The following is an 18,995-nucleotide window of genomic DNA, read 5'->3' on the forward strand; positions in this document are numbered from 1 at the left end:
GCATTTGTTATTTTCTATAATGAAACATGAGAAAGCCTGGGGTATGATAATAATTCAAGTCAATGTTTAATTCAGAGAAAAAGAATGTAAATAATCCTGTTATTCTCCTGTCCGTACAGACTTATTGTTCAGATTTTGTTCTGTAAATAATCATTCTTATGATACTTTCATAAGTAATTTCCCAGAGTTATAGGTTCATTAATTCTATATCTTACCCAACAAATACCTCTATTATAGTTTTCCCCTGCATTATCAATAATGTTCTACAAATATCTAAATCATACCTTCAATTTCGAGATCAGTATCAAATGCCTTCTCGTCTGTGATATCCACTGTGGCGAAGTCCACCTCCAGAGGAGCTTTGTGTCGTGTACCTTCATCATTGTCAGTGTCGCTGTCAGAACTGTGCCCTGTCTCAAGACGCGACCCACTGCTGGCTGGGCGAGACTTTCGACTGCTTGCTCGACTGATGGTCTGAAAAAGAGTGTATCATCAGCTATTAAATAATTTGATTAAATATAAAGTCACAATGCTTAATCATAGAGTACAGTCATCGAGACCTGGTACGGACAGTGGTCTCTCACAGCAAGGGAATCACTGGTACGGACAGTGGTCTCTCACAGCAAGGGAATCACTGGTACGGACAGTGGTCTCTCACAGCAAGGGAATAACTGGTACGGACAGTGGTCTCTCACACCAAGGGAATCACTGGTACGAACAGTGGTCTCTCACAGCAAGGGAATTACTGGTACCGACAGTGGTCTCTCACAGCAAGGGAATAACTGGTACGGACAGTGGTCTCTCACACCAAGGGAATCACTGGTACGAACAGTGGTCTCTCACAGCAAGGGAATTACTGGTACCGACAGTGGTCTCTCACAGCAAGGGAATAACTGGTACGGACAGTGGTCTCTCACACCAAGGGAATCACTGGTACGAACAGTGGTCTCTCACAGCAAGGGAATTACTGGTACGGACAGTGGTCTCTCACAGCAAGGGAATAACTGGTACGGACAGTGGTCTCTCACAGCAAAGGAATTACTGGTACGGACAGTGGTCTCTCACACCAAGGGAATTACTGGTACGGAGAGTGGTCTCTCACAGCAAGGGAATAACTGGTACGGACAGTGGTCTCTCACAGCAAGGGAATTACTGGTACGGACAGTGGTCTCTCACACCAAGGGAATTACTGGTACGGACAGTGGTCTCTCACACCAAGGGAATTACTGGTACGGACAATTGTCTCTCACAGCAAGGGAATTACTGGTACAGACAGTGGTCTCTCACAGCTAGGGAAATTACTGGTACGGATAGTGGTCTCTCACAGCTAGGGAATTACTGGTACAGACAGTGGTCTCTCACAGCAAGGAAATTACTGGTACGGATAGTGGTCTCTCACAGCAAGGGAATCACTGGTACGGACAGTGGTCTCTCACACCAAGGGAATTACTGGTAGAGACAGTGGTCTCTCACAGCAAGGAAATTACTGGTACGGATAGTGGTCTCTCACAGCAAGGGAATCACTGGTACGGACAGTGGTCTCTCACACCAAGGGAATCACTGGTACAGACAGTGGTCTCACACAGCAAGGGAATTACTGGTATGGACAGTGGTCTCTAGCAGCAAGGGAATTACTGGTACGGACAGTGGTCTCTCACAGCAAGGGAATTACTGGTACGGACAGTGGTCTCTCACAGCAAGGGAATTACTGGTACAGACAGTGGTCTCTCACAGCAAGGGAATCACTGGTACAGACAGTGGTCTTGCACAGCAAGGGAATTACTGGTATGGACAGTGGTCTCTCACAGCAAGGGAATTACTGGTACGGACAGTGGTCTTGCACAGCAAGGGAATTACTGGTATGGACAGTGGTCTCTCACAGCAAGGGAATTACTGGTACGGACAGTGGTCTCTCACAGCAAAGGGAATTACTGGTACGGACAGTGGTCTCTCACACCAAGGGAATTACTGGTACGGACAGTGGTCTCTCACACCAAGGGAATTACTGGTACGGACAATTGTCTCTCACAGCAAGGGAATTACTGGGACAGACAGTGGTCTCTCACAGCAAGGGAATTACTGGTACGGACAGTGGTCTCTCACAGCTAGGGAATTACTGGTAGAGACAGTGGTCTCTCACAGCAAGGAAATTACTGGTACGGATAGTGGTCTCTCACAGCAAGGAAATTACTGGTACGGATAGTGGTCTCTCACAGCAAGGGAATCACTGGTACGGACAGTGGTCTCTCACACCAAGGGAATCACTGGTACAGACAGTGGTCTCGCACAGCAAGGGAATTACTGGTATGGACAGTGGTCTCTAGCAGCAAGGGAATTACTGGTACGGACAGTGGTCTCTCACAGCAAGGGAATTACTGGTACGGACAGTGGTCTCTCACAGCAAGGGAATTACTGGTACAGACAGTGGTCTCTCACAGCAAGGGAATTACTGGTACGGACAGTGGTCTTGCACAGCAAGGGAATTACTGGTATGGACAGTGGTCTCTCACAGCAAGGGAATTACTGGTACGGACAGTGGTCTTGCACAGCAAGGGAATCACTGGTACGGACAGTGGTCTCTCACAGCAAAGGAATTACTGGTACGGACAGTGGTCTTACACAGCAAGGGAATTACTGGTATGGAAAGTGGTCTCTCAAAGAAGGAAATTACTGGTACAGACAGTGGTCACTCACAGCAAAGACATTACTGGTACAGACAGTGGTCCCGCACAGCAAGGGAATTACTGATAAGTCTACATGCTTGGACATGTAAAACTACTAAAGCTACACCTTTCAACTATAATCTTATTTTAGTACTTTTTTGCCCTGAAAAACTTTCTTCGTTTGGGATGAGCTTATTCTGAATGGTCAGAAGTATTTTGTTTTATCTAGAGTTATGTCCCCTGAATGTCAAAACCTTAAACGGAAAAAAGGTTTTGTTTTTTCCTCTCTCTTTATTTATCTTGATATTCAAATAAAGTATAATATCGAGCAAAATTTGAAGATCTTTTTTGAGAAAATTGGTGAAAGATATAGGAATAGGACACAAACAGATCCAGAAACTTGACTACAAGTCACACAGACTCAACAATTAAAATCTCTGACCATGTCAATAGCACAGACAGGTAGATCAATGAACTACCCGACTTTAACACCTGTATCACCTGTTGATCACTCCTGTCCTCCGCTATATTTCTCCTTAGTGTCTATTGTTGGTGAAATCAGAGTGAACACCATATCAAAACCTTAATGTTTAGATCTAATATCAATTATACAAATATCTGTTAACCATCTTATAATTGTATGGTTATTCCTCCAAATGATTCACTAGTGACTAAAGGTATCGAGTTACATTCCGACTGTACTTTCAGTGTAGGTAGGTGTGAACTGAAAGTGGTATACTGGTATTTGGTTTGGATCATATTCTGTACACTTAAGTATAAATAGCACCTTTGTAAGGTTTCAATCAATGTCAACAGATTCATGGTAGGTATTAAATGTCACCATCAACACAATGAGATTCAATCTAGGTTTAATCTAAAACACCCAAGAAACTCCTATTTCAGCCCCATATCATTTTACCTGTCCAATTATAACTTTTATTTCAGCTCCATTACATTTTACCTGTCCGATTATAACTTTTATTTCAGCGCCATAACATTTTACCTGTCCAATTATAACTTCTATTTCAGCTCCATTACATTTTACCTGTCCGATCATAACTTTTATTTCAGCGCCATAACATTTTACCTGTCCGATTATAACTTTTATTTCAGCTCCATAACATTTTACCTGTCCGATTATAACTTTTATTTCAGCTCCATAACATTTTACCTGTCCTAATTATAACTTTTATTTCAGCGCCATAACATTTTACCTGTCCGATTATAACTTTTATTTCAGCGCCATAACATTTTACCTGTCCGATTATAACTTTTATTTCAGCTCCATAACATTTTACCTGTCCAATTATAACTTTTATTTCAGGATGCTTGACATTTAATGGCTAATAAGGACCCACATTCATAAAAATATTTTCATTTTGTTTCTTTCACAAAATGATCAAAGCTATTCTTTATTCTTATTTCTAGCCAAGTCAATGTAATTACTTAAGTATGCTTGAAGTGATTTCTAGTCTTCCTACACTATAACTGCTGTAATGGGTAACTAAATGAGGAGACTCTATAGTGTACAACAATGTTATACTGAACACCAGTGTGTCTGTGACACAGGCAACAATGTTATACTGAACACCAGTGTACCTGTGACACAGGACGACAATGTTATACTGAACACCAGTGTGTCTGTGACACAGGACGACAATGTTATACTGAACACCAGTGTGTCTGTGACACAGGACGACAATGTTATACTGAACACCAGTGTACCTGTGGCACAGGACGACAGTGTTATACTGAACACCAGTGTGTCTGTGACACAGGACGACAATGTTATACTGAACACCAGTGTGCCTGTGACACAGGACGACAGTGTTATACTGAACACCAGTGTGTCTGTGACACAGGACGACAATGTTATACTGAACACCAGTGTGTCAGTAACACAGGACGACAATGTTATACTGAACACCAGTGTACCTGTGACACAGGACGACAATGTTATACTGAACACCAGTGTGTCTGTGACACAGGACGACAATGTTATGCTGAACACCAGTGTGTCTGTGACACAGGACGACAATGTTATACTGAACACCAGTGTACCTGTGACACAGGACGACAATGTTATACTGAACACCAGTGTACCTGTGACACAGGACGACAGTATTATACTGAACACCAGTGTGTCTGTGACACAGGACGACAATGTTATACTGAACACCAGTGTACCTGTGACATTATAGGACGACAATGTTATACTGAACACCAGTGTGTCTGTAACACAGGACGACAATGTTATACTGAACACCAGTGTACCTGTGACACAGGACGACAATGTTATACTGAACACCAGTGTGTCTGTGACACAGGACGACAATGTTATACTGAACACCAGTGTGTCTATGACACAGGACGACAATGTTATACTAAACACCAGTGTACCTGTCACAGTACATGTGACACAGGAAGACAACAGTAAAATGGTGTTTGGGGCCAACCTTATCTGTGGTGATACAGGGCCTGAAGTGTACAGTGACATGTTGGATCAGGGAGATTAGGGAGAGTGTGTTGACATATCTACTGGTATACACATTAACTGATAAGGGCCATACAATAGGTCCTTTATTACAGAGCCCCTTTCACACCACTTTATCTTACAGGTTTAACCAGTATCAGAGCCCTGATGATGACTAGTCACATGATTTATAACTGTTCTTGATGTCAGCAAAGCTTTGATTAAACTGCCATCAGCAAATCTGACATCCAAACATTTCAGTGTTTACTAAACTGTAACCAAGAGATGAGTCTTACTTAAACTGGAGTCTTGTCATTAAGATCACAGTCAGTCTTACTAACTGGAGTCTTGTCATTAAAATCACAATCAGTCTTACTAACTGGAGTCTTGTCATTAAGATCACAGTCAGTCTCACTAAATGGAGTCTTGTCATTAAGACCACAGTCAGTCTTACTAACTGGAGTCTTGTCATTAAGACCACAGTCAGTCTTACTAACTGGAGTCTTGTCATTAAGATCACAATCAGTCTTACTAACTGGAGTCTTGTCATTAAGATCACAATCAGTCTAACTAACTGGAGTCTTGTCATTAAGATCACAGTCAGTCTTACTAACTGGAGTCTTGTCATTAAGATCACAGTCAGTCTCACTAACTGGAGTCTTGTCATTAAGATCACAGTCAGTCTTACTAACTGGAGTCTTGTCATTAAGATCACAGTCAGTCTCACTAAATGGAGTCTTGTCATTAAGATCACAGTCAGTCTTACTAACTGGAGTCTTGTCATTAAGATCACAGTCAGTCTCACTAACTGGAGTCTTGTCATTAAGATCACAATCAGTCTTACTAACTGGAGTCTTGTCATTAAGATCACAGTCAGTCTCACGAACTGGAGTCTTGTCATTAAGATCACAGTCAGCCTCACTAACTGGAATCTTGTCATTAAGATCACAGTCAGTCTTACTAACTGGAGTCTTGTCATTAAGACCACAGTCAGTCTCACTAACTGGAGTCTTGTCATTAAGATCACAATCAGTCTCACTAAATGGAGTCTTGTCATTAAGATCACAGTCAGTCTAACTAACTGGAGTCTTGTCATTAAGATCACAGTCAGTCTCACTAACTGGAGTCTTGTCATTAAGATCACAATCAGTCTCACTAACTGGAGTCTTGTCATTAAGATCACAATCAGTCTCACTAACTGGAGTCTTGTCATTAAGATCACAGTCAGTCTAACTAACTGGAGTCTTGTCATTAAGATCACAGTCAGTCTAACTAACTGGAGTCTTGTCATTAAGATCACAGTCAGTCTCACTAACTGGAGTCTTGTCATTAAGATCACAATCAGTCTTACTAACTGGAGTCCTGTCATTAAGATCACAGTCAGTCTCACTAACTGGAGTCTTGTCATTAAGATCACAGTCAGTCTCACTAACTGGAGTCTTGTCATTAAGATCACAGTCAGTCTCACTTTAACTGGAGTCTTGTCATTAAGATCACAGTCAGTCTCACTAACTGGAGTCTTGACATTAAGATTACAGACAGTCTCACTAACTGGAGTCTTGTCATTAAGATCACAGTCAGTCTCACTTTAACTGGAGTCTTGTCATTAAGATCACAATCAGTCTCACTAACTGGAGTCTTGTCATTAAGATCACAGTCAGTCTCACTAACTGGAGTCTTGACATTAAGATCACAGTCAGTCTCACTAACTGGAGTCTTGTCATTAAGATCACAGTCAGTCTCACTAACTGGAGTCTTGTCATTAAGATCACAGTCAGTCTTACTAACTGGAGTCTTGTCATTAAGATCACAGTCAGTCTTACTAACTGGAGTCTTGTCATTAAGACCACAGTCAGTCTCACTAACTGGAGTCTTGATGGTGAATCTATCGTTGAAACCTTACATATTTGAATGTTTATTAGCTTTAACATGAAAAGCGAGTCTGTTAGTAGAATGTGTGTCAGTAGGAATCCTTTATTAAACTTGAAGTTTATTAGCAATGCCCTAAATACACATCTCCTGTACTTCAAACAAATACCAGGTATAGCTATGTAAATATCAGAAAACTTAATACCATTACAACAAGTACTGCATACAAATATGGGAATGTTTTCTACCGACACAACAGACAATTCGCTGTTAACTCGGATATTGTATGAACTCAGTTTGGGAAGCAGCATTGAAAATTGAAGTTAAAAGTTTTTGAATTTTTGAAGTGTGCTTGAAACAATTCTGAAGTCAAGAGATGGAAGGATGGTTTTATATATTCCTGAAGTCAACAACAGCATACATCATAATTGTCTGATAGTTACATGTTATAACATCACAACATTTTCATTGTTCAACACGTTTACAAAGTCAGTATTAAGCTATAGACTGTATAATAATAACATGTTAACTGCAAAATAATGATTGATGAATTACAAATCAATATCTAAAACATATTAACTAAATCATTTCTTATCATTAAATTCTGCATCAGATTGTGTTAATCCAGTGTGAGGTTAAGAATCCATTGATATTATACAAAACGTTGTCAGAGTCAGCATCAATCTCCGGTCATCCACAAAGAACCTGATTAAATAATGACTGCTAATGTACACTGTCTGGTCTGGTATGCTCCATTAAATTATTGAAGATTTAAATAATGTCTTTTTGTCTATCAATTTATAGATGTGTAATGGCTGACACTGCAATTAAACACAATCATTCAGGATCTTTGAGGTATTACCGTATTTATCCAGCACCAAGCCCTTACCTAGAAATAAACCCATTCTTGTATTAAATTGCAGCTAGTTAAAGTGTTCACAATAATATTTGATTGTCAATCTCAACTCCGACACTGAATCCTAGTCTATGTCGTGTTGGCCTCTATCTCAACTCCGACACTGAATCCTAGTCTATGAGTTGTGTTGGCCTCTATCTCAACTCCGACACTGAATCCTAGTCTATGAGTTGTGTTGGCCTCTATCTCAACTCCGACACTGAATCCTAGTCTATGAGTTGTGTTGGCCTCTCCACGTGAGACTGTACAGAAAGGGACCTTATAAGGTCTCACACAACTAATTATTTCAATATATGTAATTACCAATGACTCCATCCCCTCAATCGTTCATTTGAATTGAAATTTGTGAAACTTACATCAAATCAAAGTTTGAAGATGTCCCTACCAGAAAAATTATGTTATTGGATATATAGGTTTTATAGCATATAAGAGCACACCAGTACTTTGAAGACAGTAACCCTGATATTTACAGTGGACCCACCTGGGGAATTCCCGCCTTTTTACGCCTGGAATCCTACGTCTTTCTATTTATACCAGGTGTGTATATTTTGAATTTTTAATAATATCAACACCCTAATCATTATTCTAGTATATAGAAAGTATCCATTTCATGTATTATTTAAGAAGGAAATAGCTACAAACCTAAGAAACACATTTTCTTAAGGGACTTGGTTCAGGTGAAACACCAGCTCATTGGTTGAATTAGTTGTGTTAGACCTTAATAAACAACACATGTAGTTATGGATTATCTGGACATACTTATCAGTAAAGGGAGACATTCCGTCAGACTTGTTCATCATCAATACAAAATAAATATGGACCAGTATTTGATCCTTGATGACATCATTCTCAACATCAATGGTTTCATGCAATTTCCCACAAGTTCAATAATTCAGAATAAGTTAGAAAATTCAAACTTTACTTTGAAGTACACCTGCATAATGAATCTGCCTTTCACAGTAAAAGGACAATTAGGATGAATTAAGGCGTGTGAAACATTTTCCATGCAGTTACAATATTACTTTATACCTGAGATGTGTGTCATATGATAATAATGCTCAGTGATATATGACCTTATACCCCTACTAATTAGGTGTGTAGGCCTTACCTTACTGGTACACACATACTTGTGTCTGGCATTCAAATCTATAGCTGGTGTAGACATGGCTGGGAGTTATCAGATGTCCGTACCTATCCTCAGATGTCCATACCTTTCCTCAGATAATCCTCATCCTTGATTACATCCACAAGCTCAATACACAAGTCGTATCATCATACTTTGTCAACCAAGAACAGATTGATAGAAAATTCAATCCTTTATGAGTCTTATCCAGATCATCACACGCACATCAACACAAGTACGACATGATTTGTCTCACACTGATTACTGCTATTAAAGCTATGATGATTACCAAACCTTATTGTGATAGAAGTGTAATCATACGTCTACAAAAAACAATCACCCTATGATCTGTATATAGTTGATTCCATAACAAATATCATGAATCACCATCAATTAGTTTGGCAAAGCTTATAACTGGTTTGAAATATTTAAAACACTCAACTTTACACCAATACCCTGATAGAAGTATCAGAAAACGTATTGTTCCAGCCGCACCTAGAGTTTCAAAGTTAATTTCTTCTGAAAAATATTAAATCATAATCCAATTACGTCTCCTTCAGAAATACACTGGAATCATTTCAGTAATATCAATATAAGGACTTCAGACAAAAGTTTGAGTTCTTAAAACAACTTCAGCCTACAGAAAAGCTTCCATCTTCACTGGATGTTGAGTTCTACACTAGCCAATGACTTTTGTTAACAATACACATTGTCTTCATACCATGAGCCTGTAACCGATCCATAACTGGAACCCAGACCAAACACCATAACATAATCAACTGTCACCCGATATGTAGGTCTGGTACCATTTTCTCACACAATATGTTAATACCTGATCACCAGACTCCACACACCTGGTTACCACGGTAATGACCCATTACAGTGCTATATGTCATTGACATTATAGACCACACATTAAATACAGATCAGAGATGCAGCTAAGTGTCCATGAATACACATGACAATCCATCTCATAACATCCACTGGTGTTATACACAAACTACAAAACCAAAACTTCCCACCTGTATGCAGTTAACTTCTCATGTAATGACTCTAAATGGTAAACCAGAATATCTAGAGCAAGTATATTCAGTGTTTATCATCCATCATTAAACGTTCAGGTTTAAACATCAATGTAATAACATATGATCCTTCTATATCATGTCCCTCCTCAAGGTTTGGGGGGCTCTAAATACTGAGTGAAACAACTTTTCTCCAGCTAAACCGAACATATCGGCAGTAAAATATATCTTGCTTGGAAGAACTTTACACAGGCAAAGAGTGACTCTGAATCCATCATTAAAATCTCGCTAAAGGGAACTCAAAAACTTCCTCTACACAAACTTCAACTCTGACTCAGAATTGTGCATTAAAATCTTGAGTCAACACTCTGAGACTCTGAACCAATATAACAGGGACTGAGACTAAATGTAAAATTGTACTCAAGGAATCTCAAACAAACTTTCTTACAAAACTTAAACTCAGGGTTCCATAATATAACTTAACAAAGCACTCTTACACCTGTTTGAATTCAACACCATTTAACATACTTAAAACACACGGGCATAAAAACAAAAGTAATAATCATTTGGTCGTATTTTTCATTATAACTTGTGATCACATATTAAGTACAGGAATAAACCACCTCCATTCGAAGATAAATTCAATACAAACCCAACATTTTACTAACTCCAAAGTGACATAATCATCTCCAAAACTGATGAAATATTCCCCCGAAATTTTCACCAATGCATTGTAATATAATTAATATCTGTCAATACACAGTTCGATGTGACAACACAGGCCCGTAAGTATGAGGCAGTACCAGTTGTGTGTGTCTAAGGGCAGATCCACTATAACAGGGATATTGGACAATTGCAAATATTATCAAGAATTGTTCCCATCAACGGTTGGGGTGATGAATTATGATAGCCTTATCTCACTGTGTTCAAATTTACCTGGGCGACGCTGCACCCGGTAACTCCTCTACAATACCCTCCTTTCTGTAGACATTCTGAAATTTTGATGGACAAAAATGTCAACAAACATTTATCTGAAATATCCAGTATTTTAAACAAATACCTAATTCTATAAAACTAAATCCATTGTTATGGTTTTCCAATGAGCAGACCGACTAAGATATTTCCACATTCATCTTTAACATGCTATACAATTTTAAACTACATCAAAATTTGAGAACACTTACACAAAGTTTTTCTCATATCTAATACATTTGTATAGGAGAATGTAATACCCCATACTGGCTAACACTTAGCAACAGTAAAGACAAGCAAAGAGGCAAAGGGGTGGAATGAGGCGAACAAATACCAGATATTTCACATCTACGTTTGTCTTTGTTACTCGCAGCTGATCTATAGACACTGGGCATAACTCCTATAGGTTTACACTATCGACCAGAATTGATCCAAATGTCTTGTGCCACAGGTAAACATATATATTTTCATCATCAAAGGAACTATCAGATCAATAGGTGTATATTTTACACCAATTAAATGTAATATTGGACTTAGGTCAATATTACATAAATTATGGTCCTGAGAATGAGGTAACACTTTGGACCTGATGATATTGAGTTTGTAAGGGTCAAGGGTATAACATATCAACTTACATAAATAATCACAACTTGTGTCAATAACATCAAGGTTAGGAAGCATTTATAATTAGTAAATATTTTACAGGTGAATAAAATCAATATTTCTAAATATCAAAATTTGACAAAGTGTGTATTATATCTATTATTACATATAAATCATAGCTTGATGTGGACTCAACAACATTCAAATTTCATTTTCAGTCCAAAACCTTTCACAATCTTTGACCCTCAAACGCAATTTGCTTCCAATGACTTTTCACAGTTTTATATATGTTACCTTTGATACATGTTAGAGTTATCTCCCTTAAATGTTACTTATTACCATCATACAGGGGATACAACACGTCAGGAAATAAAAAACCGATTGTCATGAAAATTGACGAGTGATCTTTGCACCATCATTTCCTTTGTTACAAAAATTACTATGCCTTGCCATGATAATTTTCTCAATATAAGACTATTCAAAGCAGACAAGCAATTTTTTGAAGAAGTGATTATTTCAAAATAAAGATTTTAAATGCCTCAATTTTCTGTAACTGTCTGGTGTTTTCAGGAGAATTCTATTTTAGCTGAAAAACTTTACCTACATGTGAGAATTATTTTGGGGTGGGGGATATGGAAATACGAACATTATCTTCAGTAAAACTACATTGTTATGAATGAAATCATATACCCTCCTTTCTAGCAGTGATACATTATTATAAATATTAGATTATGAAAGGATACAAACATTACCTTACTAAGAAAATAAAAATAATACAACACATTATTGTCATTTTTCTTTTTGTCACATAAACAGGAGTTATCTCCCCTTAACATTTCATCATGTTGTTCTGTTGTTTTCCTGGTGCCACAGACCAACATGGCTCCAGCCTATATAAAAGCACATGCGTCAGTGCACACAGGGGGACTAATTCTTATGAACTGTATTAAAATGTAGGTTTGACATTCTATTAGAAATTGTTGAAGATAGCATTCAATAAGGCCTCAGTACCAGAGAATATTACATACCGTATTTGACCTAATAAGGGCGCAGGGTGCGGGTAATTGAAAGTGGGGGCACCCTTATTAAGATTAGTTATTCTGAAGTTTTATGAAACAGACTATACCTTATAGCAGAATACCCAAGGTTGTGGAAACGGTAAAATATTCAGTCATAAAAATATTCCAGATGAAGATATCTATTCATTATCATATATTAAGCTTAAACATCACTTGAATACTCCTGTAAACTTGTAAACCATGCCAGCTGATCTTTAGACCAGAGAACGTGTGTTCCACCATTTATGTTCAAATGGAACTCTTTTGTGTTCTATTTATAGAAACAGGTGATTTCCCAGATCATATCAGACATCGTTTTCTTTGACCTCATAATTGATTTACAATGTCTTTTACCAGCTTTCTGTTCTGAACAAAAGTTATTTATCAACAAGAATGAAGTCTTTACTTTATCTTCAAATAAAGATGGTAAGTTATTATTTGTATGTGTGTTTAGTTTTGGGTGCTCTTTGCACTGACATGTCATCTGTAGCCTGTAGGAATACACAAAATGTGGCGAAAACATGTGTTCCAGTTACTTAATTTGCTGAAGAAAATTGAACACATAAAGTAGCAAAATATTTCACATGAATTATTACTTTTGAACACCATTTTGACACTCAGTCAAAGATTTATTTCCTTGAAAAAAGGTAGGGGCGCACTTATTAGGGCAGGCGCCCTTATTAGGTCAAATACAGTATATCTTATAGGGGGTAGTATACACCTTTAATGACAAAACTTACATTTCGAATGTAATTCACATCTACCATTTATAATACAGCTATGAAAATGAACAAAAAGCAAATCCCCAAGGATGATGGGTATATTGAATTTGATATTTGCTCTGTAAACCTTGTGTGATTGTTTTGAGATTTGTATTGATCACATGTACCTATAGGTGACATTACTGTCACGTCATCATCTTTTTTTCAGCTACCCGGTAATTGTCATCAAATGTTGATATTGGTAAAACTGAAAACTATTTGAAGATAAGTTTTAAATATTATTCAAGATGGAGGATAAACAAACAGAGATTAAATGCAAATCATATACAGTATATTCAACCAATTCACCAGTTATGGAAATCATAATCGATCAATTGAAATCAGTTGTTTGAAAAAAAATTTATTACAAACATAAAAATTAATCTTATGGGCATCATTATTTATTTACAAAAAATGGTAAGCTTGTATTTACATACACTTACAATAAAATGATAACGGATCATGAAATAAGCCCAAAGCACTAACCAATATGACAATCTAAATAAATGTATCTTTTTAAACACCATAAAAGTTGCATTAATGATGTTAAAAGCCTTTTATTCACTCGTTAAATGGGCACTCGATCTGTGGTGGTTAATCATTGTCATTTCATGAATGCATATATCATACAATTAGTGTCTAACACAATAAATATCCTACAAACATCCTACTCCAAACACATACATAGATTAACAGGTTTGAAGTGGATAAAATCTCCAAACTTACAAACATTGAGAGATTATAAGTGATAAACCTTACTGCTTTCCTACAGAATCTGTGTTGGTTTGTGACATAAATCCCGGACATCTTCTCTGCTGGCAAAGATCAACGTTCACGGCATGAAACATAAACTCTACTGACTTCTACAATCACTATAAGGGCTTTTTAAAAAATATTTTATGGTACATAGACATGACCTACAGTTTCAAATCTATATGAGCAAGACAGATAGTTCTTCAAGTTACTTATAATATTTTACTAAGCACTCAAGGTGTTGACAGAGAGGAGAAACCATTATCGTACAAACATCTCCACAGCAGGTATAGCAATCACAAATATGCATAAGACAGTAAAAACGTCATTTCACAGCTGCTACATTCACTACTATTGCACCATTAAAAAGCTTTAGCATTTAAAGTATTAAGGTAAATACCCTTGAATTCCAATAGCTTCAACTCGTCAATCACGTGTTTATCTCTAGACGATCAAGTCAACTTTAGGGAAGAATTTCATGAATTATATCAAGTTTCAATACTTCCTTGTAGAAATAGGTAATATTGAACATATTAGTTTTAAAATTTGTTCTAAGTTTATATTTTGAATCAAAATTAAAAGAAGGTTACCATGTGGTGACCCAGCTGAAGAGTTCTATACTCACTTCAACTAATACTCAGCTTTTCTAATGCTTAGTCAATCAAGGCATTGTAAGGATCAATATTGTAAATGTATCACAATTTGAAGAGTATTGCCATCAGGTTGACAGCTGAAGAAACCTTACCTTAAGTTTTGGTTTTCCGTAGTGAGGACGCCGCCTCAACATCACTATTCGATCCGTCCTTAAATCTAATAATTTATCCATACCAAGGTACTTCAAATTCTATCTGTTCTATAGTTTTTCTCCAAAAATCAATAGAAATCGTTCATTCTTGAGTGTTATTAAATCCAAAGGGTCTTTGTCTTTCCAATTTATCCAGACTGCAAGTTACTTGAAAGCAGAACTTTCAAAATGCATCTGACTGAATTCTGTTGGTTGTTGTTGGTAGTTTTTTGTGATCCGTAGACCAATAGACAAATGGCATGAGTCTGTGTCAACAAATCCAAGCTTTCACTGATCAATGTTATAGAAAATAATTAAAAAAATCCCACACAATGTTCATTAATTTTCCACTAAAAATCATTTTCCTTACTGACAGAACTCAAACAATAGTGTTTTTGTGTAACGTCCTCCCATCAGTGATAAACTGGTACAATGTTTGTGATAGATCCAATATCCTAATAATACAAACAATAGCCTCTTATTCCCCACCCATTATCACTTCATGCACAACCTGTTAATGGATTCAGCCACAGTTAAACATTTCAATAATGTTGTATACAGCAAGTCCAAAACAATTTTGTCCAAGCTATAACACCCAGTTGCCCATGGAGGTGAACCAGTGCGGAAAAATGTTCTAAGCTGTCGTAAATATACTTGTGGTGCAATATGAAGACAGTTAGAGATCAATGTGAATCCACGAGGTGAAACTGACCTTGGAAAGATGGAAATACTAAGTCCCCCAAGTCTGTACTACACACATCAGCTGTACAGTTAATGATCTACAATCCTGGTGTATTCACAATCTCAGTCATTTATCAATGAATTTATGGGAGACTGCACAAAAAATGCTTTGAATACATACTTGAAAGTTCATAGAATTATCAGTCTGATGAAAAGGAATCTATAATATGAAATTGTTTGAATTAAAAATTCAATTGATGCCATACAAAGTGATTAATCAGAATATGATCGCTTCTCTTTAAGTTCAATGTGATTACTTTTCCTTGAACACTATATAAGAGTACATCTTTCTAATTCATAACTATAAAATGATTATCATTATAATCGGACAAATTAAAATAGATCAGTCATGTTTTAATTGATAAAGCTATATTTTACTTTTAATCATTGACAAATGATTAAGGTTTGGTTTTGTATTGGTTAACGTACAATTGATTCAGGAGTTCAAGGCAACAGACATACAGCCTTTTAGGGAATATTTGTCAAATATTCTATTACAAAATGCTGCAGAGTTACTCTAACTCATTAAGAGTTTGTCAAAAGATTGCAAATAGAGCAAATATGTCACTCAAAGGTTCTCAACCACAAATCCCCCCCAAAAAATAAAAAAGCAGTCACTAAACTTTCAGAAATCAGTCGTAAGACCAATGAGATACTGATTCTATTGAAGTTATGTCACAGGTACCAACAGATGAACAGACAGATGAATGCTTCCCACACTATATGGTGAAGCCAAATTGGTAGATTCTAATGCAGACAATGCTCTGGATCCCATTTAAAAAAAAAAATCAATTATCTGATATTTTGCCTAGAGTCTGATTGTGTCAACATGCTAAAGTTTCTAGTAATATGTCGGCACCATGCTGCATAATAGCCAGGTTTACTACAGGTCATTTCCTCATGTGGAATTATTCTAGCTGAAAAAGTTTAGATAATGCTTTGGTGGTCTGTCACAAATCAGATGAAAATGTTGTATGATTTATAGCAGACACTACCCAGTTAATAAAACCTGCCTTGATGATAATGTAACACACAATATAAGCTTTTTTGTCCGTTGTTTAAAAGCTACATCATAAACACAATAATACAATCCTGTATTGGTCCTACAATGATTTGGTCTACTTACTGGAGGGGTTGCTATATCACTAATTACACTGACTCTCAACCATCACTGATACATCCAAAACATTGGTTTATTTTTAAAACAAGAGGCCCAATTGGCCTGCATCGCTCACCTGGTATTCACATCTTTGACGATTCTCTACCTTTCAGTTATTCAGAAGAATTTAATTCCAGGCAATAAATTTTACCCCCCGACCTTGAATATGGTTCATTCAAAGTAATTTTGTTTTTCCCTGAGGAACCTACAAGCCTTTTTTTTTTTTTTTTTTGGGGCTCCATCTCAGGAACATTGCTGCTAAATATCATAGTTATAGGCCTTTTTGTTTGTCAGGAAAAAATGACATCTGTGAGCTTTTCACAAACTTTTTGGGGCTACATTCCAGAAACCTATCAGCTAAATATCATGATTCGAAGACTTCTAGTTTATCGAAAGAAGTCGATTAAAGGAAACAGACGACGGATGGATGTGGGACTCTGCAATATGGTATAAGCTCACTTCACCTTTGATTATTTATGAAATGGCCAACATTTACAATCTTTCCAAAACAATGAAAAGTCCTTGGATATTTTTAAGAAATATCTAAATTTACAGCCTATTTCTTGTTATTTCATAATTTATAGGTAGGGTGTCCATGTGAGAGATATATATACTGATTCATAGGAATAAAGTATTCCACAAACAAATTCAACTTTGTTGGTGAAAAATATGCCACCCCCGTTTCATTTTGTTCAGCTCACAAATCACTAGTTATAACCCTGACATTCAGTTTGATAGAATATCAGTGATTGTTTTGGTGTTTTTAAATAAATTGATTGAATGATTTATTTATGTTCCCCTTTCACTTTTTCACAACATCTGTCTGTATTAGACAGGTTTATCACAACATCTGTCTGTATTAGACAGGTTTATCACAACATCTGTCTGTACTAGACAGGTTTATCACATCTGTCTGTATTAGACAGGTTTATCACAACATCTGTCTGTATTAGACAGGTTTATCACAACATCTGTCTGTATTAGACAGGTTTATCACAACATATGTCTATATTAGACAGGTTTATCACATCTGTCTGTACTAGACAGGTTTATCACAGCATGTTTTAATAAGACAGGTTTCTTACAACATATGTCTATATAAGATAGGTTTCTCAAAGCATATGTCTATATTAGACAGGTTTCTCAAAGCATATGTCTATATTAGACAGGTTTCTCGTATGTGTCTGTACTAGACAGGTTTCTCACAACATATGTCTATATTAGACAGGTTTCTAGGATGTCTCTATATTAGTCGGTTTCTCGTATGTGTCTGTACTAGACAGGTTTCCGACAGCATGTGTCTCATTAGACAGGTTCCCTACATGTCATCATGAGGTCTCTAACAGCTGTGAATGATCAGGAACAACCTATAGGCCCAGTGAATGGTTGTGTAATGCCCAGTAATACAAAGGGACAATTACAGGGTCAAACTGTTTTATACCAAACTGTTTGTGTTACCATGTTGTCGGGTAACAAATGTATCGTTATGTATGTGAGATTACATCACGACAAACAAGTCTCTCCGAACCCAGAATTGACATGTCATAAACTTACGAGTTTTAAAGTCAATACAACAACAAGATAGTGATTTTGTCTGAGAATATGGACAGCTTTTAAACAGAGATATTTCTGGGATATAGCCTAAGGTGCTGCTCTATCAGATCAGGAAGGTTGGCAGTCTGGGATCACACAGAATACTTTATCCTTGATTTCTATCTCTTACTCAAGCCCTGTGTGACTAATCTATTTGAGATGAAATGCAAAAAAACAACAACAAAATATTTAGTTTTCAATATGTACGGCACTTTTCAGACATTTTTACATCCATATTATTCTTATCAATACTGCAATTACTCTTCCAAATATTTTAAATATCTATGTATGGTAGATATTGTAAATAACCATATCAAACCATATCAACTTAAACATTACTTGAACTTTAACGACACACGCCTACCTAACACGGTATTGGAAGTTTAAAATGAAATTGCTCGGTTTCTCTGTATTTAAACAGCACAACAAACATTCCACTCAAGGTGACATCCTTAGACAACAAGATAAAAATCTCTATTTTTCCATAACATTTTATCACTGCCTA

At 36.8% G+C, this 18,995-nt stretch overlaps 1 protein-coding gene across 9 annotated transcripts in view; it reads right to left on the reverse strand.

Annotated features, from left to right (window-relative positions):
* The window catches only part of LOC117333560 (leucine-rich repeat-containing protein 74B-like), a 69,550-nt gene that overhangs the window by 30,446 nt on the left and 20,109 nt on the right, over positions 1-18,995 (reverse strand). For 7 of the 9 annotated variants that reach the window (XM_033892897.1, XM_033892896.1, XM_033892898.1 and 4 more), the window contains exon 2: positions 285-474. In XM_033892897.1, the coding sequence (XP_033748788.1) occupies positions 285-474 (190 nt within the window). Of the gene's footprint in view, positions 1-284; positions 475-9,029; positions 10,268-14,958; positions 15,313-18,995 lie in introns of those variants that run through there. The other 2 variants (XM_033892903.1, XM_033892904.1) reach the window with 2 other exon arrangements.

The sequence above is a fragment of the Pecten maximus genome, chromosome 8, assembly GCF_902652985.1.
Source record: "Pecten maximus chromosome 8, xPecMax1.1, whole genome shotgun sequence".
Lineage (NCBI taxonomy): Eukaryota > Metazoa > Mollusca > Bivalvia > Pectinida > Pectinidae > Pecten > Pecten maximus.